This window comes from Talpa occidentalis, unplaced genomic scaffold (assembly GCF_014898055.3).
Source record: "Talpa occidentalis isolate TD23 unplaced genomic scaffold, MPIMG_talOcc4v2.1 talOcc4.8, whole genome shotgun sequence".
Classification (NCBI taxonomy): domain Eukaryota; kingdom Metazoa; phylum Chordata; class Mammalia; order Eulipotyphla; family Talpidae; genus Talpa; species Talpa occidentalis.
Window position 1 is genome coordinate 14,023,146 of NW_023605194.1, and position 24,551 is coordinate 14,047,696.

At 36.1% G+C, this 24,551-nt stretch overlaps 1 protein-coding gene and 1 long non-coding RNA gene across 4 annotated transcripts in view; one reads left to right on the forward strand and one right to left on the reverse strand.

The window, feature by feature from the left end:
- MXI1 (MAX interactor 1, dimerization protein) overlaps nucleotides 1–24,551 on the reverse strand; it is a 68,452-nt gene that overhangs the window by 21,770 nt on the left and 22,131 nt on the right. For 2 of the 3 annotated variants that reach the window (XM_037498005.2, XM_037498006.2), the window contains exon 3: nucleotides 15,079–15,108. The exons of the other annotated variant lie outside the window; for it this stretch is intronic. In XM_037498005.2, coding sequence (XP_037353902.1) covers nucleotides 15,079–15,108 — 30 coding nt within the window. The remainder of the gene's footprint in view (nucleotides 1–15,078; nucleotides 15,109–24,551) is intronic. 3 annotated transcript variants of the gene reach the window in all.
- Nucleotides 19,304–23,699, forward strand: LOC129145065 (uncharacterized). The gene is made up of 3 exons (XR_008550106.1): nucleotides 19,304–19,404; nucleotides 22,938–23,083; nucleotides 23,687–23,699. It is a non-coding gene; the product is annotated as an uncharacterized LOC129145065 (long non-coding RNA).

Here is a 24,551-nt window from a genome sequence, read left to right on the forward strand (position 1 = left end):
AGACTAACTTGTTACATTTCCTTAGAAGTCAATGGCAAATATTTTTCCAAGAGCAACAAGTTTCTAAATATTCACAAGTATTTAAATCTCAGAATTCATATCTGTGTCTATGTGTACACGTGTGTTTATATTATTTAAACACATACACATATGCTTATAATTATGCAAATTCTAGTTTTATAGATACATTTACCACTAGTCATTATAAGTACTTACTCATTGTAAAATATGATCTATATCCTATAGTGATAAACACCATGTGTTAAAATAATCTGTAGCTATTTTACAAAGTTTGAAAAGTATTAATGAGGTGAGATTCAAAACTAATTTCTCCAGCTGATCTTTTCTGTTTTGTGTGTTGGGGGGGGGCAGGGTTACATACATTATCTTCATATATATATACACATACACACATATCTATATGTGCCAAGAAAAATGCTTTGGAGACAGAATAGTTTTTTTTTTCCTAATATGTCTATAATTACCAATCTTAAAATTCATATAAGTATAGAACTTTTATATAGGGAAGGAATTCAAAAATCATCTAGGTATCCTCTACGTGCAAACAAGGAAAGCAAAACCTCAAGAAGCGAGATAACTTTATCTACTTACCAATAAGTAGTAGATATGAAAGGAAAAATTATCTTCTGGTACAATTCTCACATCAATGCATTCATTACATACTCCCAAAGAAGTCATGTGTGTTGGATTCCAGTTATCCTTTCTGTCAACTTAGCTCCTAAACCATGCATAGTATTAAAATCTACCTTTCTCCACTGGCTTTCCTCAAAATAACAACAAAACAATGAAAACATCCACTTATGAGTTCATTAAGTTTTAACTTTTCTTGATTTAGAAGATATGCATATAAGCCGTATTTCTGTTTGTTCCAGAGCTAAATTAATTGCTTTCCAAGAAAATCTGTCTTCAAGAATTGGTTAACAAGTAACCACGTTAGGACATTCATTTTCATTAATAAATCTTCCCTTAGACTTGTAGTTTTTTCCCACTGGTAATACCCATGGGACTTTCAATTAGCATTATTTAACTAGAATAATTTTTTTAAAGATTTATCTATTTATGCATACAAGAACTGGGGTGTAAGCCAGAGGTGTGGGGCGGTGAGAGGATTCACCAGAGAAAATGGGGAGAAGAAAAGGCAGATCTACTGAAATACACTGCTGAGGGGAGCAGCAGGCGAGGCAGGAGAGGTCTGCTGCGCCATGTGGGTTTCTTTCTGGCAGACCGAGGATGGAACTCATGCTGCAGTGGCTGGCAATAGCACTGTCTTTAACCCCTGTGCCACCAAGGAGGCCCTAACTAGAATATTTTTTTAAAAAGGTAAGCACAGAATAACTATGCTTTTCTCTGCAATAGTTGAAATATATCAAAATAATTTAAATCTTCATTTTTAAGAGATAAATGTCAAGATATTAAAGAAATCTCTCAGGTAATAGAAAGATTTCTTACAGATATAACTCTTGGGCATGCTTTAATTGCTAAAATTTGTACCAAATTAAAAATTTCTTTAAATGAAGTTTATGCTAGTTTAAGAAAAAATGTATGTGAACCACATTTATTATTATTAAATTGAATTATCAGAGCATTTACACTGTACTAGTTGTACAGGCAGCAAAATAATTTAGCAGAACAACATGCTGCATTAAAGCCTAGTAAAATTCTGCTACTCTATAATTATTATCAGCCTTAGTATAAAAGGTATAGTCAGTTTTATGGAGCAAATGCATTCCTCAAAGTTGCATATAATATAAATTTGTGCATATAACATCATTCAAAATATATCAAGAGACTCTATTAAATGATTCCCTTTTAAGATTTATTTATTTATTTATACAAGCACTGGGTACAGTCAGAAGCGCGGGAGGGTGAGAGAATTCATCAGAGCCAGAGCGGGGAACAGAACAGGCAGATCGACGAAACACACTGCTGACGGGAGCAGCGAGCGCAGCAGGATAGGTCTGCATGCCATGTGGGACCCTCGCCAGCCAGTCGGGAATCGAACCAGCGCTGCAGAAGCTGCGGGCAGCTTCACAGCCCAGCGCTCAACCGCTGCGCCACCAAGGGAAGCCTGATTCCCTTTCTTTAAAATACAAATTCATCATTTGAGATCAGGAGTTTCCTTGAACAAGTTATAGCTACCTTGGATAAAAAATTACTATACTTCACTATAATGTTCACTATGTTAATTATTTAAAGCCTTATTATTTGTTTTAGATACAATTTTAGACTCTGAATTTCAAATTATAATATTTCTGGCATATTTTTAAGATCTGATGATCTCACATCTCCCCATGTATCAGCTGTAAAACTGATTTGAACTTCAGGAGTTAGATAGCTCAAGTTCTGAGATCATTTGGTTTCTAGAGTGCTATCCTTGTCTAAGCCAGCCTCTGTCACCTTGCAGCCTGGTCAGGGAGTAGAAAGCATAGCCTTAATGAGCTATTTCTGACAAAGGTCAATGTAGAAACTGTGAACCTATCTAGACACGACTGCAATGACTTCATTGCATAGACTGCATTTTAGATGTGTAATTTTATCCTGGCTGTGCTTCCTCTATTAACCATAAATTTTATCTCCAAAACCCACCCATTACTTCATCCCTATCTCATATAACATTCAATTCTAACTCTAACAGGTGCCTATCTCTGCACTCTGGCAGCTATTTTTAGTTTGTCTACAGTTTTCAGCATTCCTATCCCTTTAAAATACAGCCAAAATATTCATTTACTTGCATAGAAAAACAAGCACATCAACTACATGCCTCACAAATAATGTTACTCTTCATACTGTTTGATAATATCAGCTTCTATATTTATCTGATTCTGTAGCTTCATAAAGCCATATTCTATTAAATAAGTGTCCTCTACTTCCGGCACAAAGCTGCTCTTTTAGTGTGCCATAGTTAACTGTAACTGGACTCCTAATGTCTAAAAAGGGTACAAAGAACATAATATCTTCTTCAGGACTTTTACATGTATTAAAAATAAGGATGTCAATTTTCCATCTTTAGAACAAGAAGAAGAAATAGCCATCATTTTTATTTGCCTAATCAGAAAACTAGATCAACAGTTATTCCCTGGTCAGTGAACAACGCTGTTTCTCCTGTCCTCCACAGTTCTACTTCTAAAATTTGTTAAAATCAAGCCATACCTTACTATACCTTAAATGAAACATAAAACGTTGAACACTTGCTCAATATTTGGCTTTAATGTTATTAAATTTACTAACTAGAGGTTCTCAGAAAACTTTATATATATCTTTTTTATATGCTTATACAGAGCTCCATCTTTCTTCATTACCAAGTACTCAAACCACACTGGGTAGTATGTGGTTTCAATATAACATATTGGAAACTTATCTGTGGTTAACTGCATGTCTTAAGTAACTGCAATATGTTGAATAATTTGTACAGTGCCATCAGACAATGATGACATCAGCACTTTTTAAGTGCCAAACTGCAAGGTTAGTGGACTTTTCAGGGCATTTCTCTCAATCAATGATGACTGGTATGATGAATGCATGACCACAAAGTTGGTAAGCAAGACTAGATGGTCATTCTATTGAGGGAGAAGTGGTATCTCCTAGTTTTGATTTGCATTTCCCTAATGACTACTGATGTTGAGTATCTTTTAATGTGCTTATTGGCCACTTGTTTATTTATTTGCTTTGGAGAAATATCTATTCAAATCCTTTGTTTTTATTTTGGGTTGTCTTTTTGTTATTTAATAGTAATTTAGAAAACCTAAATAAGAGACCAGGAAAAAGACTGATCAATACAAAGTAAAAATCAAAATCAACAAGCAACTATAAACCAGAGACACACTATGGGGGAGGGGGGGAGGAGGAGAGAAGAAGGGGTGGGGAAAGGAAATGTTATAGGGCAGCCCCGATACAAAAAGGGGTGCCTAACTGTGGGTCCTCACCCGCGCGCTTAAAAGGACTTATCAATGCTCTACTGCAGGAACACGGAAAGGTTAACAAAAGGTTTATTTACAGGGGAAGGGCAAATGAGGAAATGTACAACTCAGGGAGAAAAGTGGGAGACAAAGTTTTAAATGCATCCTACCCGATCGCCGATCTGGAATCCCAATTGGCACTCTGAGAGCTGGCCGCAAGCCAGGAGCCGTGAAGCCAGGAGGCGAGTGAGAGACCCCAAGGCCCAAGTGTTTGGTTTTTATACCACCCTGGCTGCTTAACTCCACCCTCAGGTCCCTGCCACCTTCCCTTTGGTGGTGACGGGATTTGTCTTTCCCAATGTCCTGATGGCTTTGGTCTGGAGTGGGGGTGGAGTCCACAAAGCCTGTATGGGATTAGCTAGAACATTCTTTTCCCTAACAGAAGGACTAGAGTCAAAATAAGGGGGGGGGGGGCAATTGTATGGGGAATATAACCAAAATGAAAATGCATACATTGTGCAAAGATGAAAAAAGGTGTAAGAATTATATAAAATAAAATATTTAAATAAAAAAATAAAAATACTACATTTGAAATTTTTTAAAGAAATAATTTATAAATAGGCACAGTAAGAGAAAACAATAATACTTAATTAGCAATTATAACAATGAACTATAATAACAGTCAAAAAATAGTGAGTTCATGATATATTCTGTATACAAGTATACAGACATATACTTTGCAAGTATTTGCTTCCATTTTGTAATTTGTCTTTTTACTTTCTTAGATGGCATCATTTAAAGCACAAAGTTTTTAATTTTAATAAAGTTCAATGTATCTATTTTTTTCTTTTGTTGTTTGTGCTTCTGGTGTCATATAAATAAGAAGTTATTACCTACTCCAAATTCATGAAAATTTATTTTCCTATTTTTTTTAAGAATTGTTAACTATTAATTTTAGGCCTGTTTTCCATTTGGAATTAATTTTTATGCATGATGTGAGGTAGAAATCCAACTTCATTATTTTGCATGTACATATCCAGTTATGCCAGCAACTTTTGTTGAAAAAACAACTTGCTTGGCATTGCTGTCAAAAATTAATTGACCTTTGGGAAAAATTTTTTGCACACAATACTAATGATAAGGCACTGATCACAAAGAGCTACAAAGAGCTGACAAAACTCAACAAAAACAAAGTCAAAGAACCCAGTCAAAAAATGGGCAGAAGCGCTAAAAAGACACTTCTCCAAAGAGGAAATGCAAATGGCCAACAGGCATCTGAAAAATTGTTCAACATCACTTGTAATCAGGGAAATGCAAATCAAAACCACAATAAGATACCATCTTATACCTGTAAGAATGGCACATGTCAAAAAAACTAGCAACAACAGACGCTGGCAAGGATGTGGAGAAAAAGGAAAGAGATCTCCTACACTACTGGTGCAAATGCAAACTGGTCCAACTACTATGGAAAGTTGTGTGGAGGTTCCTCAAACTGCTAAAAATGGAGCTTCCATATGATCCAGCAATTCCACTCCTAGGGATCTACCCAAAGGACACAAAAACATTAATTCAAAAGGACACCTACATCCCTATGTTTACTGGAGCACTATTTACAATAGGTAAGTTGTGGAAACTACCCAAATGCCCAAAAATAGATGGCTGGATCAAGAAGATGTGGTATATTACAATGGGATATTACTCAGCCATCAAAAAAGGCAAACTCACGCCATTTGCAGCAAAATGGATGGAGCTGGAAGGGATCATACTCAGTGAAATAAGCCAGAAAGAAAAAGAAAAATACCAGATGGTTTCACTTATAGGAAGAATGTAGCAGATCCAAATAAGGGATCAGGAAGAAAAATGAAAGTAATTATAATAAAGTGAAAATCAAAATCAACAAGCAACTATACACCAGAGACATTCTGCAGCAGGGGAGAAGGGGGTAGGATCAAAACCGGGGTGGGAAGAGCACAAGGGACTATGGTGATGGTACATGGGTGAAATAGTGGTGGGAATTTCACGGGGACTATAACCGAGATGAGAAAGCATACATAGTAAAGTAAAAAAAAAAAAAAAATGAAGACTGATGTAAAAAATGTATAAAATAAAAAAAATTAATTGACCATAAGTGTGAGAGACTATCTTTCAAATCTATTCCATCCATCCATAACTCCATTCTTAGGCCAAAATACTAAGTCTAATCTTAGTTTTATAGTAAGTTTGGAAATTGGGAAGTATGAATGTTCAACTTTGTTCTTTTCAAGATCTTTTGGCTAGTCTGGCAATTTGTTATTTCCAGATAAACTTTAAGATAATAGTTAATTCTGCTATAAAGGAAGATGGGTTTTGACAGGTCTTGCATTATATCTATACAAGCTCTAATAGATCAATATGGGGAGTGCTGCAATCTTAACAATATCAAGTCTTCCAAACCATAAACACAGAATGTCTTTCCATCTATTTAGGTCTTTAATAATTTTTTCAATAATGTTTTATAGTTCCGGTTTACAAATCTTTCACCTCCTGGGTTAGATTTATTTCTATGTATTTTGGATGTTATAGTAAATGGAACTGTTTACTTATATTCATTTTTGGATGGTTCACTGTTGGTATATAGAAACACAACTCTTTTTTTTTTTTTTTTTTTTTAAACCAGCACTTATTTTGGATCTCCCTGTTGGTACAGAGGTTAAGGTCTCAGTGCTATCAAGCTATCACCAGCCACTACAACATAAGTTCGATCTCCCAGCCAGGGAGCTAACCCACATTGCCCAGCAGACCTCCCCTATCTCCCCTCCTCACTGCTCCCCTCAGCAGTGTATTTCAGTAGATCTGCCTGTTCTGCCTCACTGTGTCTGGTGAATCCTCTCATCCACCCCCTGGCACCTCTGGCCTACACCCCAGTTCTTGAATGCATGAATAAATAAAAATAAATCTTAAAAAAAGTTTAATTTAAAAAAGCACATATTTTAATTAAACACTCTCAAAGTGGTTAACTTTAAGCTATTATCAATAGGAATTCCTGCACATTTTGAAACATTGTCTCTAACTTTCATGTTCACATTAAATGTATATTTTCTGTTTACTATATCCATTTCTGATAGCACAACTGGTTTTCTATGTCAACCCTGTACCCCGCAACTGTGCTAAGTTTGTTGATGGGGTTTAATAACTTTTTTGTGAACTCCTTGGGATTTTCTTTACATAAGACTATATCTGCAAACAGAAATGTTTTTACTTCTTCCTTTCCAATCTGGATGCCTTTTATTTCTGTCTCTAGCCCAACAGCCCTGCCTAGAACCTCTAATACAATGTTGAATAGCAGTCACAAGAGCAAATATCCTTGTTTTTATTCCTGATCTTGCTGTTAAGCATTCAGTCTGTCACCATTAAGTATGATTTTAGAACTGGGTTTTTCATCAATAGGTCTTTAATAATTTTTTCAACAATGTTTTACAGTTCCGGTTTACAAATCTTTCACCTCCTGGGTTAGATCTATTTCTATGTATTTTGGATGTTACAGTAAATGGAACTGTTTACTTATATTCATTTTTGGATGGATCACTGTTGGTATATAGAAACACAACTTAAAAAAAGTTATCAATTCTCTTCCTATAAGCAGGATAAAATCCTACATGGTAAAAATCCTTTGAGATGGTCCCACTTACCAAGTTTTTTTCATATAATTTTCACTTAGATTTTTAAGCTTCATTACATTTTCCATTTACCCCCCTATTAAATTATTTTATTATTATGTCTGTTGAGTTCAAGATTATTTCATGTATTTGTCAGTTTTCATTTGAGTCATAATTCAATAACATTTTGTTTATAGATGTACTCAATAAAACATATAATCATTCTTTCATTCACTGATTACTGAATGACTGCTATGTGCTAAGGGTAAGTATGACAAACTCCCTTCCCTCCTGAAACTTACATAGTAAAAAGAAAGACATCAAATCATTCAAACAAGCAAGTAATTTAGATGGAGATTCATGTTACAGTGACACAAAAGGCAGTGGAATAGAGAGTGAGAGGGGGGTAATTTCTGTTCTCTAAGGGATGACCTGAAAACAAGGAACTAAATAATGATGAAGAGCTAGAGCCAGGGCTTTCCAAACAAGTGCAAAAGTCCTTGAGGGAAATGAACACAGTGTGTTTGAGGAAAAGCCAGAGAGTAGAGACGGCTAGACTCTAGGAGACCAGGGCTACAATGGTAAGACTCACTTGTCCATAGATTTTACCTAACTCCAATGGGAAGCTCATGGAGAATTTAAAGAGAAATTACATGACCTGATATATCCTTTGAGAAGATCACTCCTGCTGCTATATGGGGAATGAAATGTACAGAGAAATGAACAGTAGCAGTTAACAGAAAATTAAATAGTTTCTTTATGGTGCTTCTTAGTCCTCTTTCTTCTGTTTCTAATCCCATCACCTGAGCACTGCTTCTTATATCCTCTTCTACATGGGCTACTTCAAAAACATCAAAGATAGTCTCTGCTTCTATAGCTGAACTATACATTTTTTCAATGCTTTGATCAGGCTTCTGAAAGCTTCAACAATTCACCCTACTGCCAACAAATAAAATCAAAATTCGTTGAGATTCAGTAACATTCCACAATCTAATCCCAAAACCACCTCTCTGACCTCATTTCCTATAATTAATCTGGTAGACTCTGCTCTTCCACTCAGTATGGCCTACTCACTCTTTCTGAACAGGGCTTACAATGTCACTTTCTTCTTCCCACGGCTCTACTCACACTGACCCGTGTACTTACTCCTTTCTTAGAGTTAAACTCTGTCTCTTCATGAGTCAAAATACATTCTCCCTGAATACCCAGAGCAGTGGCTCTCTGACAATGACCCACAGTATTTTATATCATCCCCCAGTATACATACGTTCTACTGTACTTCAAGCAATGCACTTTGTTTTCTATTCAGTTTCTTTTTCAAAATGACTCACTATAAACTGACTGCGCAGACCACTAACGGGTTTCAAACTCCAGCCTGAAAAACATATTCAGTGCCTTTTTCTAGACCTTCACTAGTAACTAGATTCTGGCCTCAAAAGATGAAAGCTTAAGGACAGGACTTTATTTTTATCTACCATGCTGCCAAGCATAGTATTTCTTAATCATTACTAAAGAGAAAGAATGCTATCAAACACAGCTATCATATATGTGAGCAGACAGGATCATGATGAGCATTGTTTTGTGTTCATTGTCTTGTTTTATACTTTAGTTAAAATGCCCAAGATAGATAATTTTCAGTAACACTTTGGCCTGCACTTTCTGCCTTTCTACCTTACAGGATTACATAATAGTACTGCATCATAAAGAAACTAAGTACTCCAATGTTTATTTTCAACTACCCCTCAGAAGTTTGAGAAAGTCTCCATATGGAGGGCACCTATTAACATTCATCAGACATACTTTTTTTTTTAATCACAAATACTCAGACACTTCTGTTCTGCCTAGGAAGGCATTATTAATCCAGTGTCCTCATCTGGCCCTTTTAGCTTTGCCAAAGTTGTAATAAGGGTAAGCCTTTTGTTTCAATGGAATGACAACTATTAAGGTTGAATGGCCTCTCCTGCCACCAGCACTTAGGTTCTTGACCATTAAAGTCCTGTTAAAGTTGTTGACTCTTTAGAAAACACCATCAGTAATTTGAATTAAGAAAATGAAAAAAGCAATGAAGCAATCTAAAATCTGTACTGAATGGTTTCTTCTTTGGCAAAGGAGCTGATTCGTAAGATGAGCCAAAGGGCAATGTAAATTCTTAAATCTCCAAGACTTGTTAATTTTACCATGAGAGGATTTACACAGGTTCCTGAGGAATGCAGCACATCTGAAGGTATCCTGATTCCCCTTTACCTCCTGAACCTGTTATGACCTGTCATGGGTCTAGGGGGTTGGGTTGAGTACACAAGTAACAAATGTTCTGAACCATTTATACCATGCTCAGGGTAAGGCAGAAATCAGTGGTTGAGGCAGAAATAAGCCCCCAGGACCTATGCAAAAAAGAATCTGAATTTCTTTACTAGTTCTATAACTATCTTAAATTTCCTAATGGGTTGCAGGAATCCTGGGGTAATTATGGATCTCAGCAAACAACTCTGTGCCTGCCAGGCCCCTAATCTCCACCATTAGGCTTCCCTCTGAGATCTGAGAGTATGAAACTCAACATTTTGTTGGGTATTGTCTCCTCAATGCCAGACCTAGGGCCTCACCAGTCCCACAGCTTTGTTTAATACAGCCATCTAGAATTGCTATAATTCACGAACAATTTAAAATCATCTACTCCACCCACCCCAGTAAAAAAACACCAACTCTGAGCAATCTTATAAGCAAGATTTTTAGCACCAGGCTCAAGAAACAGCTTCTGACATGAATATATTATATGTAAAGGGGCAAATGTTCAAGCATATGAATTACTACAGGAATATCTTTTCAGAATGAAGACAAAATCAAATTAACCTTTAGAAAGTGAATTACTTTCCTCTTTTAAGTTCATACTCGAAAGCATATAAGGGGTAAAGCCAAAATTTCGTTACTTTGAAAAGATGACAAAGATAACTATTTTCTTTAACAATTCAAATAAAAATACTGAATTTAAAAAAAATGACTGTTAAATAGAACTAGGTGGGGGCTTAAAAATGTAATAACAATACAGGTTTAAATTTTTAAAATATCCCCATGCTTTCTTCTTGCTCTTTGAGGCACCTCTCTCCTTTTAAATCCTCCTATGTCTACCAAAGTGTTTTCCTGTATCACAAGCCAATAACTTCAGAAGTGGAATACAGGTTATTAAATTTGACCCTCCTCTGGGCCTCCCAGGTGGCGCAGCGGTTGAGCGCTGGGTTGCGAAGCTGCCCGCGGCCTCTGCGGCGCCGGTTCGATCCCCGGCTGCTCCCCGGCCACCTGAGGAGGGTCCCACATGGCGCGCAGACCTCTCCTGCCGCCCGCTGCTCCCCTCAGCAGTGTACTTCGGTCCTTCTGCCTGCTCTGCTCCCCACTCTGGCTCTGGTGAATTCTCTCGCCCTCCCGGCTTCTGACTGTACCCAGTGCATGTATAAACCAAACAAACAAACAAATAGATAAATAAGACATGCCTCTAGAAAATTAAAAAAAAAAAAAAAAAAAAAAGTTTGACCCTCCTCTGGTACTCACCCTCTGACACATTTCACTAAATTAGAATTTATTACTCAAAGGACACAAAAACATTGATTCAAAAGACCACCTGTACCTCTATGTTTATTGCAGCACTATTCACAATAGGTAAAACCTGTAAACAACCCAAATGCCCAAAAATAGATGACTGGATCAAGAAGATGTGGTACATATACACAATGGAATACTATTCAGCAATCAAAAAAGGTAAAACTCGTGCCATTCACAGCAACGTGGATGGAGCTAGAAGGAATTACGCTCAGTAAAACAAGTCAGAAGGAAAAAGAAAAATACTGGATGGTTTCACTTACAGGAGGAATATAGGGGAACTAAATAAGACATCAGTGTAAAAAAATAATAACAGTACAAAACACAACAAAACAAAAACAGACAATTATAAATCAGAGACATCCTGCAGGGGAGGAGGAGGAAGAGGGATCGGAGGAAGGGAGGGAGGAGCACATGGGACTGAAGTGATGGTGCACAGGTGCACTGGTGAAGGAAATTCTATGGGAACTACACCTGAGGGGAGGGAAGCAAATATTGTTTAAAAATGAACAGTGATGTAATAAATAAATAAGAATTTATTCACATTGATAAAACAATTCTAAAAACAAGCATTGAAAAGGTTAATTCTAGGGACCTCCCTGGTGGCACAAGGGGTTAAGCACCGCACTATGAAGTAATCCACAGTTTCTGCACCATGAGTTCGATCCCCGGCCGGCCAGAGAGCAACCCACATGGCACAGCAGACCTCTCCTGTCTTGCCCACTGCTCCCCTCATCAGTGTATTTCAGTCAGTCTGCCTGTTCTGTTCCCCACTTTGTCTCTGGTGAATCCTCTCACCCTCCGCATCTCCGGTCTGTACCCAGCTCTTGTGTGCTAAATAAATAAATCTTTAAAAAAAAAAAAAAGAAAAGAAAAGGCTAATTCTATATTACCTTTCAACTAAATCTCAAGGAAGAGAGGGAATGAAGAAAGAACAGGGAAGAGGTTGGATGTAACGGCAGGACAGGACACTGAGCAGGATCTCTATGATCCAAGCAGACAGGTGAAGGAGAGAGTCCTGGAGCCCTCGGTGGCTTTTGCAGGTGTAGGGTAAAGAAAATATCAGGCTTTTCTGCCCTTCCGCCATCAGGATAGATGATGGATCCTTGTCCTGAATGCATGCCTGATGGCGGGCACCTGGAGTAGGGTGTGGGCATAGGTAGATGGGATTCAGCTGAGTTAAGACTGTGCTTTTAAGGGCGGCGTCACGGGGACGCCAGCAGCAGCAGCAGAACCTGAAGGAGAAGCCGAAGCAGAAGCAGAGAACGCCAGAGAGCCCAGATAGAGTGAAGACTTGCTGGGGGCTGGGAGGTCTGCCAGCCTCCCAGCCCCCCAGCCAGCATCCCTGCCTGCCATATGCCTGGTGAACCCCAAATAAAAAAACCTGCAAAACTACTGAGGACTCTGACTCCTCCTTTACCTGGTCTGCATGGGATCAGAAAACCTGCACCGTGTCCAGTCCTGCCCTCTACAGCAGGCTTTTATTGGGATTTACCAGGTATACGGCAGGCAGAGGTGCTAGGGGGTGGGGGTAGGTGTGCCGGGAGGCTGGCAGGCCTCCCAACCCCCAGCATGTCTTCACACTTTCTGGGCTCTACCGGCCTTCTCTCTCATTCTCTCTGCTCTCTGCTCCTCTCGTGGTTCTCCTTCTCTGCTGGCATCTCCGTGACGCCGCCCTTATAAGCCTGGCCCTGGCCCAGGTGAATCCCATCAACATATGCCCACACCCTACTCCAGGTGCCACCATCAGGCATGCATTTAGAACCGCAAGGATCCATCATCAATCCTAATGGCGGGAGGGCAAAAAAGCCTGATATCATTTACTTACCCTACCTTTGGGAAGAAATAATCTGGGAAATAAAGACTACTTAGGACTATCAGAAGACACACAGGATTAGGGAACCATGCCTCAAGTGGGTAGCGTAGGAAATCCGCAATAAAGTTTTAGACCTAAATGTGCAAAATAGGAACAAAAAGCCTTCACTGGAAATGACATAGAGTTTAGATGGTAAAAGCCATGCACGTCACGGATACTATTGATGCATTAAATATCTTATAGGGTATAGCTAAGTAATAGTAATATTGTCAGTATTAAACATTTTCTTTGAAGTTTTTTTTAATTTATCGTTAAGTCAGAATTGATAGGCAGAATGTATCAAATACAGTTCACTCAAATATTTAAAAAGCTCCATTCAAAACAGCTTAGTAATCCCTTTACACCAGTATAAAACAAAGGTTTTTACCAGATTTTCAATGGAGTTCTCCCAAGGACAACATTCAGGTGGGTGAAATAATTATAAGAGCCATATGTTTATCAGTATTTAAAACAAGAGGAACAAAATACATTCTTTGCTGTCATTGAAAACTCAATATAAGGTTTTCTTTTTACAATCATCAGAACTGTATTTCTTCATCTTTTTGCCACTTTTAAACTATGCAGATACTTTCTTTACTATACTAGAAATATAAAGCATGAAAAATTCTTTAAAATGAAAGTTAGCCTGCCAAACTGCTTTGCCAAAAACTAGCAAACAACTTTGACTAGACCACTGAACTCTGTTCAAGTTGTATCTTCATTCAACATGAAAATCATCATCTACCAGACAAGCAACAAATGTTAGGCACTAAAGATACAAAATTGAACCCCTGCCTTTGAGGCAGTCAGAGTCATTTGAAAGAGACATATGAGCAGATAATCACAATGCTACCTGATTAAGTCTTACAACAGGATATATGAACGCACTGTGCAAAGCATAAAAGTCACTGTCATTTCTGAGGACTATGCTCAATCTGTTCAAGAGGATTTGACCATTAAATTCATTTGTAACCAAACAGTTGGGCCAGTCAATTTGTAAGGTCTCTTCTGTTAAAAGTAAGGCAGGGCGAAAAGCTGAAGGTGGAAACCTTATGAAGATCTTTTTTTGTCAATAGGCCTGGTGCCAGCAATTCCAGTCTGTTGGTTATTAATTTAATCTCTGTATCAAAAAAATCTAATCTCTGTATCAAAATCCTTTTTCTTCTCTCATACTTATCCTCTACCTATATTCCTTTTGCTGGTAAATGGTAATAACATATAAAAATGAACTTTCCTTAACCAATGACTCACGAATTTCTGTTGATTCTACTCCATACTATCTCTTTACTCCATCTACTTCTAGTTCCGTGGCTACCATCATTTCCTCCCTTGAAGGTTTCATTAGCCTCCAAAATTCTTCCTGTCTCAAATCCCTTATCCCAATCAACCAATTTATCTCATTTACAACAATCTTTTAAATTCATATTGAACTTCTTGCTGTTTCCTCAATCTATAGTGCTTATTTGCTATAGAGTCTTCCAACACTTTCTCGAAGGAGAATCAGGTAATCCTCCAACTGATCATCCAGCATCCTCTGCTTCATTACCATAGTTAACCATACACAGTGTTTTCATTGCCCGTCTATAAATCCCAGGATACTGTTAAGTTTTTTAAGGACAGAAATTATTTTATACCTTCTTGGATTTCCTATGTAGATCATTATACAAAATTCACGTTTGATAACCATTTGTTGAAAGCATAAGTGAATGAATGAACAAACTGCAAAGAAATTTAATGTTCTACAACTTGTCATATTTACTACCCATACTACAGAAGCCTCATCCTTTAGCAAGATCATATTTAAGTCATGAGACATCACAAATAACCTGCTTTTATAGAGACAGAAATAAAGAAGACTATCCCATAGACTCAAAAATCAAATGAGCTTTAAAATGTATTTGCATCTTCTCCTTTACTAGGATAAGCTGAATATGTAACTTATATTTTGGAGTGAAAACACACATGTCAGAATCATGATACATTTAAAAGTTAAGATTATAACTACATAAGCACTATAATTTTCACAGGTAAAATGTTATTTGTTTTTTAACATAAATGAAGCTATACCTCATCAAAGACTTACCGATTCTTTTCCAGCTCATTGTGTGTAGACCTAAAAGGGGGGAAAGAGAGTATTAGTCATGTTTGTTGCTAACGCTACAGAAAAGGGAATCGTTTAGTTACTGCTATAACATACCCAGAATTTATTTGACAATGCAGTGGATGATTAGATTTCTACAATCTCACTCCTCAAGAAATAGTCCATTCATTAGCACTGTTCATTCAGATAGTGTTTTCAGTTAATAGTTTTAGATATTCTGATACCAATATTTCATTTTTATTTTAATAAAATTAATATAGGCACATGTTCTGTTGCCAGAATTCTACATTTTGGGGACCATAGATATATCAAATTTTAATTCAAACATAATTCCATTTGTTCACAAATTATTTAAAAGGCGGATGTACTTCTATGTCCTTCTCCATTTTATTTACCTACTCCTAAGCACAGGAAGAAGAAAATTGTGCCTAGCATAGAAACTATATACAGGTTTGCCTTACTAATAAAGTGATACACAGTCAAAGTCTTCTGCCTTTTATGTGAAACATGAACAAGAAAAGGTTACTGTCTTCTGCTCACTTTTTGTTTTCTTAGCAGTTTCATAAGGTCCAAGTGACAGTGATGTTCCTTTTCAAGATATTATCTTAAGAAAAGGACTTATCCCTCATAGGAAGTTTTAAAAAAAGTTCTAAACTGCTTCAAGAGTTCAGGCAAAGTAATGGCATGTGTACACCTCAGATAGAAGAAACAATAAAAACATAAAACTTTTAGTCTCATAGACACTCAGAGCTCAAAACCCAAATAAAATGAAAATTTAAAGTTTTGATTAAGTTCTTTGTGTTTCAATGAAACACCAAAGAAAATCAATATGTCAAAATATGGAAAAGGCCTATTTTGAGAGGTTTAAAAATATATATATATTGTTCAAATTTTCAATAGGTAATCAGTGAAATCTCCCATCTCCTTTCAGAGAGCACGTGTTGGTTTAATTTGCCTTTTTCTAAGAAGTAAATTTAGAACAAGTAAAACAAAGGCAATGAAATACTAGAGTAAGTGATGACTGGAATAAACCATTTAGAGGGAAGTAAGTTATTTACCATTAACTCAATCTAAACAGCCTGACAATCCCACCTATAGCGGTAAATATAAAACATAATATACCCAAAGATAACCAATTGTTGAATTCAAATATCATACTGAGCCTATTATCAAAGCTAGCACCAAAAGAATAGTCTGACCTACTGCTGTGGACAAAATTAAAACAGCAGGTTCTTTCCATCTCTTTCAAACTTTTCTGTATTATTTATCTTCTATTTAAAATATGTATTTAAAAATGTTAGCTAAAATTATGAATTTCTCACCAAACAAGAAAGTGCATGCCATATCTAGGTATAATGCCAGTAAAATTTAATCAGATTTCCAAATACCAAGAAGCAAAAATGATTATATATGTATCAGTCTTTACCCTATCACCATGTTCCTCCATTAAAACAAAATGCATCAGTAGTGTTTACTCCTATTTCCATAGTTTATTTTGCCTATAATATCAAGTCACAAATAGCATCTTCAACGTTCAAGACTATCTTAGGCTGTGGGAAATCAAAGACAGTCTCTGATTGGTAAATTAAAACACATACAGAAATAATTATAACGCAAAGCAAAATAAATATATAGAGAAAGGTACAAAAGATAATGGGAGTTTATAGGGGGATGTTGACTTCCAAATGGGGTTATCAGAGAAAACTTTTTTCAAAGGTGACAGGTGGCGTAGGGTTTAAATAACGAGTATATTTGCTACTTGTAGCAGCTGGTTATGGTAGGGAGAGGCCATTCCATGTGGAAAGGATAACATAAAGATACAAGTAGAGTTGTGAAGTCCTAAACAAAACCAGAGACAAATAATGAACAGGTCAAAAGGACCCACTGAAAAAGTCCTACATTTAAATATTAACTCTGTCACTCACACTAGCTGTGTAACTTTCGACAAATTATGTAACCTCTCTGATTCAGTTTACTCATTTGTAAAATTAGAATAATATCTTGCCTAGCTTAATGTGAGGATTAGAGAAACATATGCAAAAGCATCTTGCGTGTAACAAGTATTCAATAAATGTTGTTACACGCATGTTTTGTCACTGAAAATATTAACAAGATAAAAATACCCAACCCAAAACAATGTTAAATATATTACATGGGACAATAAATTGATAGGTTCTCAGTAACACCTGAAATTAGTCTGGAAGTAAACAACCATAATGATGAAAAGAGAAAATGAAAGATAGCTATTTTGATCAATTACTCAGCTATGAGGACAGTACAGGTTTAGGGTATGGCAGAGAGAAAGACGCTAATTACATGTACACAGAGAAAATAATGATCCAAACAGCACAAGCATTAAATGAGTAATTGGACATATCATATACCAGCACACCCAAAAATAACTGCTTTGCTTCTCTGAGCCTATGTGATCAACCCAAGCCCTTCCAATAACATGTCACTGAAATAGTCAATTATGATAAATTCCCTCTAAGTTTGAGATGTTCTGAATAATCCATATGGTTAGCTCATTTTTCTCCTCCAAATAAAATGCACCTCTGACAGCCAACACAAATGAACTATCTTCTTTTCAGACACCCTTAATCTAAACACTTTAACAACCTCCAAGGACAGAAAGACATTTCTGTCATTTTATCATTGAATCACAGGTAATCTTTTCCACAAATATCCCTTTACGAGTGACAACATACTGCATTTTGTATTTGAATGGGCTTCATTATCTCAACCAGAGCTGTAACTTTTCATTGACTATAACACAGCTCTAATACATAACTTTTAATTCTTTAGGGTATAGTTTGGTGGCAGTCAATGAAATGAAGCATAGAATTGAAACTAAACAAAATGTTAGTTTGGTTCAAGTGTTGTGCCCCCATGGAAGAAAAAAATGAAAGCCCCCATTCCAAGAATATTCTCTTCAAGCAAAAGAAAACACCTCTAATTTGCTGAATTAATGAAAAAACCCTCAATTTGTTAAAATTTTCATTCAATTACTTTCTAATTCTTAAGTACCTAATAGATGTTGCCCTCATTACAATGAATAGAACACATTCTATGAAGCTAAATTATATTCTAAGTGCATCCTAAAGCTTATACTCATATACACATATTTAAAGGGTAATAAGAACAGAAAAGTTTAGCTACATTAGAGCGGGGATCTCTAAAGTAAACACTTGAAGGGGGATGAAAAAGAAAATCTAGAATTAGTGAAACAGTAAAACTTCTATTCATATTTATTATTCTTCCAATCATATTTTACTCTATAAAACATTACCACAGTAACAAATGTATACAATTATAAATACATACAATGGGGACAGAATTTTTTTGCTGCTGCTGGTATAAAGTATCAATGAAGTTTAACATACACCATAATCAACTGACAATGAAGTAATTCTTTCAGAAAAGTAGTGCTGCACATTTGCTTCTATCAAAAGCACATTAAAAAACCATTAAAGATAGTAAAACTTGAATACTGCACGTTCAGAAAAAAATGCCTCATAGCAAATCTATGTCTCCCTTAACAATGACAAAAACATAACCACCATAACCAAGGCCACCAAAATGCAGGTGTCTAAAAAAGATGCATAACAACAAAATCAACATTTTTTTCCTTGAAATTTACATATCAAAGCTAAATGTAAGCATACCGAATGAAGATACAGGAAGATACCAAACTATATAATATACATAGATATGTTCGCCAAAGAACATACAAAAGAATGATCATCCTTTTCATACTATCCAAAAGCGGGAAACAACTCAAAAATCCAGCAGTAGAGTGGATAAATAAATTGTGACATATTCACACAATGTAATACTACCGAGCACTGAAAATGCAGAATGATTATACAATAACAAGGATGAATCTTCACAATTTAGATACAATGTTGAGTTTAAAAAGGAAGACACACAAAAAATATAACTCCATTCATATGAAGTTCAAAACTGGCAAAGCTAATTTATGGCATAAGGACCTGCGTGTCAGAAAGACCAACCATATCTTTTCAAGGCTGGGGCTCTGAGCCCATGATAATCAGTCAAACTCAAACCTCCTGGGACAGGAGAGTTGCTAGACACTGAGTTAAAACATGTGAACAGTGATTCACTCAATTGTGACTACACAATGAAATAAAAACCTTGGCATCTGAGGCTCAGGTGAGCTTCCTGGGGATGTGTTGGTGACCACATCCATATGCTGGGAGAGTAAGGCATCCCAAGTCCACAGGGAGAGGTCACAGAAGTTCCTGTCCTGGATTCTCCCAAATCCTGCCCTATATGTGTCTTCATTTGGTTGGTCCTGATTTATGATCTTTATAGTATAACTTTTAATCATAAATGTAACACTTTCCTGAATTCTGTGAGTAATTCTAATGGATGATAGTACCTGAGGAGATTATGGGAACCCCCAAATTTGTAGTCAGTTATAATTAGTGCCGGTGTCCTGGGAATTCCTACACTTGTAACTGGCATCTGTAATGAGGAGAGCCTTGTTGGGGACTGGTAACCTTACACTTGTGGAGTCTGTGCTAGAAACAAGTGGTTAGCATCAGAACTGCAAAATACACCATCACCAAACAGGGTTTATTCCAGGATGACAGAGTGGACACACATGCGCGCGCACACACACACACACACACACACACACACACAAATGAATGTACTCTACCATGCTAGCAGAACAAAAAAGAGAAAAACCACAGTATTATCTCAATAGATGTATAAAAAGTATGTGACAAAATTCAATATCCAGTCGTAAGACTCTGAGTAAATGAGATTAAAAAAAAAGAGCTTCCTTAGTCTGTGAAAAGGCATCTATAAAATATCTACCATTATCATGCTCAATAGTGAAAGAATGTCTGTTTTCCCCAGGTTAGGAATAAGGCAAAGAAGTTCACTCTCACCACTTCTACTCAGCACTGTACTAGAGGTTCTAGCCAATGAAAGAAGTCAAGAAAAAAGTGCAGACAGAATGGAAAAGAAAATCTTTATTGCAAACATTATTTATTGTCTATTTAGACAATCCAAAAAATATTACTAGAACTAACATGTCAGTTTAATAAAGCCAGTTAACAAGATCAATAGATCAGGTTCAACTGCCATTTAAAGTAACACCAAATAATTAAATATTAAATAATTTAATATTTTTAATACTTTATTATGTGCTCGACCTATACTCTAAAATGCTAAAAATACTGAACTTTTAAGACATCTATATAACTACATAGATGGAAACAATAGATTTTATAAATCAAAAAGTTCAATGTTTCAGATAGTGTCAAGTTCCCCAAAATTCAATCAATAAATTAAATGCAATCTCCATCAAAATTCTAGTAAGTTTTACTGTAGAAAGTGACAAGCAGATTCTATAACATATGTGAAATTGCCAAAGGCCTAGACAGTCAAAGGAACTTTTGAAAAAGAACTGAGTAGACATATTACTACCTGATTTCATGACTTATCAGGCAAACTACAATAATTAAGAGTGTGGTGTTGTAGTAAGTATAAATACTTAGATCAATGGAACAGAACAGAGTTCAGAAACTGGATCACTCAGATGGAGCCAAATGATTTTTTACAAAGATGCCAAGATCTTTTCAATAAATGAAAAGATGTCCATTTGCCAAAAAATGAACCTCAATCCTTACTTTACACCTTCTACAAAAATTAATTCTAAATGAATGTTAGCTCTAAATGTAAAACCTAATACTATAAAATGGCTAGAACACATATGAAAAAATTTTTGTGATCCTGTACTATGCAAAGATTTTTTAGGACGTAAGCACGAACCATGAAAAATATATGATAAGCTGAACCTTATCAAAATATACAACTTTTATTCTTCAAAAGACATTATTAAGGAAATAGCACTTACCACCAAGGGAAAACATTTGTAAAAAAACACATATGTAATAAAGAACTTGTAGCCGAATTTACAAAGAACTCTCACAGCCTACTAAGATAACAACTTATTAGAAAGAAAAAGCAAAAGATACGGAGACTTCACCAAAGAAGATACAGCAATGGCAAACAGCACATAAGCAGGTGCTCAAGATCATTAGTTTTAAGAAAAATGACCATGAAAACACAAAACTAAAATTAAAAAATTTTAGTTAGTAGAGTGACTAAAAAAACTGACCATGTGCTTATGACCACATCAAGTGCTATCCAGGATGCAGAGCCATAGAAGTCTCACCCACTGCTAAGTTGGAATGTATAATGGTGCACTTTGGAGAAGAGTTTGGCAGTTTCTTTATAAAGTTCAATATATACTTATTATACTAATCCACTTCCGGGTATTTACCTAAGAAAGACAAAAACAAATGCCCAGAAACAAAACTGCTCATTAAAGTATATAGCATCGGGCCTCCCAGGTGGCGCAGCGGTTGAGCGCTGGGCCTCTGCAGTGCCGGTTCGATCCCCGGCTGCTCCCCGGCCACCGGAGGAGGGTCCCGCATGGCTTGCAGACCCCCCCTGCCGCCCGCTGCTCCCCTCAGCAGTGTACTTCGGTCCTTCTGCCTGCTCTGCTCCCCGCTCTGGCTCTGGTGAATACTATCACCCTCCCGCTCTTCTGACTGTACCCAGTGTTTGTATGTATCAATCAATCAATCAATAAATCTTTAAAAAAAAAAACAAAAAAAAAAAATAAAGTATATAGCATCCTTACTTAATAACTAAAAAATACACACAACCCTCAATGTCTACCAACTGGTTAAGAGATAAATTGTTAGAGCCTATATGCAGCAAGATAAAGGATTACACGACTGATACAGAACATGAATGACTCTCAAAAAAATTATGCTAAGTTAAAGTATATGCTATATGATTCCACTGAAAAGAAATTCTAGAAATGGCAAAACTAAAGTGACAGAAAAAAAAATCACAATTAACCATGACCTGAGATGGAGATAGGAAACTGTAAGGAGGCAAAAGGAAATGTTTGGAGGCAAGGATGTTCTATATTCTAATTTGGGGGCGGGGGTTGTATAACTATACACATGTCAAGTCACTGAACTGTATACTCAAAATCTGGGAATTTTATTGTAAGGAAATTATTGCACAATAAAACCCACTCTGTAAAAATGTAATAAATCTAATCCTGAAATAAGGTAAGAACCCAATCTACCACAGCATTCAGGGATGAGAGTAAAATAGCATTCATTATTGTAGGAGACTAATAATATAAATTAATAGAAAGTGAGTAATTTAAAAACATTTCTTTGGGGAACATTCATACTTTTATATACTTTAAAAATTCTTTTCATTTCTGGCATATGATTAATCTGCTGTTAGTCAAGAGTATAGATATTTAAATGTTCATCTTCTACAACAGAAGTCAATATATAATAAACAGGATAAACTCATTTAGAAATATGCAAGCAAACAGCAGAAATTGGATGAGGTAACACACACATTATATAGGAAATTATTATATAGGGCAAAGAAATTTTATTTTACTTTACAAGTCAGTATTGACTTTTAAAACTATATACATAAATCTATTACTTTTTTTTAAAATGTTATAAATTTGAAATAAAAGTTAACTAGGTCAGTTTCTATTCTTAGCAGGGCCAGAATTAAGAAGCATATAAAAAAGTCACACATTACATTAGGCCCTTCATATACTCTTCATAATTTGCATCTGCAGATTCAATCAACCTCAGATCGAAAATGTGTGCTATGTAGTTTGACCAATAGTGGTTGTGTCTGTGCTAAATGTGTACAAATTTCTTGTCATTATTTCTTAGAATACAGTATAATGACTATTTAAATAGCATTTACATTATATTATTATGAGTAACCTAAAGATGGCTTAAATTATACAGGAGGATATGGACAGGTTGGATGCAAATTACATCAGCTCATATAAGGGACTTGAGGGCCCATGGATTTTCATATTCATGGGAGTCCTGGAAAAAATGCATTGTGGACACTAAGAGAAGACGGTATTTATGAAACAATCATTTTTTAGGTGAGAGTACAAGATTGGAAACTAGAATTTTGAAGATTAAAATTATTGCTCTTAGCATATTTTCAATAGTTAAAATGGGATATGTAAGAAGATAAACCAATTAGACTACTCATTGAGAACACATTCTAATACAGAGCAACATTCTTGATTGTGAGTGTGACATGATAACACACCTAAACAGGTGTGCTCTTCCTATATTTCTGAATCTTATATAGTGTTATAAATCAGTGGTATTTCATTAAAGAAGAGGAGATGGTGCACGGGTACACTGGTGAAGGAAACTCTATGGGGACTACACCTGAGGGGCTGGGGGGAAGCAAATATTGTTTAAAAATGAACACTGATGTAAAAAACTAAAAAATATTTTAAAAATTTTTTTAAATTTAAATTTTAAAAAATGGAGAAAATATCAATGATTTTCTAAATCACTTGACTTCCAAATTGTACTTTAATATTTTAGGAAAGAATCAGGAATGAAATAACTCGTTGGGGGAAAAACAACTGGTACCCCATAATTAATTGCATTACCTATAATAAAAATGTATAAATACTAGGACATTGATCTTAATTTTTATTATTAATATATTCTATTCTTCCTTATAGCACTAGAAGCAGACACTGATGTTATACATCTATTTCAAAGAATGTTGTCTAAGAGAAGCACCACACATGGAAAAATGATTCTCAAAGGAAATGGGGAGAAGTTGGCAGGATAGCTGACTCGCCTTGCTTCTTCCAAGTGGCTACACTCCCCACTCTGCACCTCTTACAGCTTTACTTCAAGTTTTAAAGAAATCATTGCTGCATATTCATCCCTTTACCCTACCTTTAGTTATTTTTAGCTTTTGTCATAAGTTCAAGACTCTTCTTTAAGTTACTGCAATAAATAACAGGGAATCATTCTTTTAAGTCTTACTGAGGTATAATTTACATTCTATAAAATTCAACTACTTTAACAGTTCAATGAGCTTCAATGAGTTTCAGTAAATTTATACAGCTGTGTAACCACAATCTAGTTTTAGAACACTTCCATAACCCCAAAAGTTCGCTCAGGTCCATTTGCAGTCAATCTGCACTGCCACCCCTACATCACCACTAAACTGCTATCTATTGCTATAGCTTTATTTATTTATTTTTTAAATTTAATTAATTTATTTATACAAGCCCTGGATAGTCAGAAGCGTGGGAGGGTGAGAGAATTCACCAGAGCCAGAGCGGGGAGCAGAGCAGGCAGAAGGACAGAAGTACACTGCTGAGGGAAACAGCGGGCTGCAGGAGAGGTCTGCACACCATGCAGGACCCTCCTCCGGTGGCCAGATTGCAGCCAGGGATCCAACCAGCGCTGCAGAGGCTGCGGGCAGCTTCCCAACCCAGCGCTCAACCACTGCGCCACCGGGGAGGCCCTATAGCTTTATTTTTTTTATGAATTTCATATACTGTAATCATAAAATATATAATCTTACATACT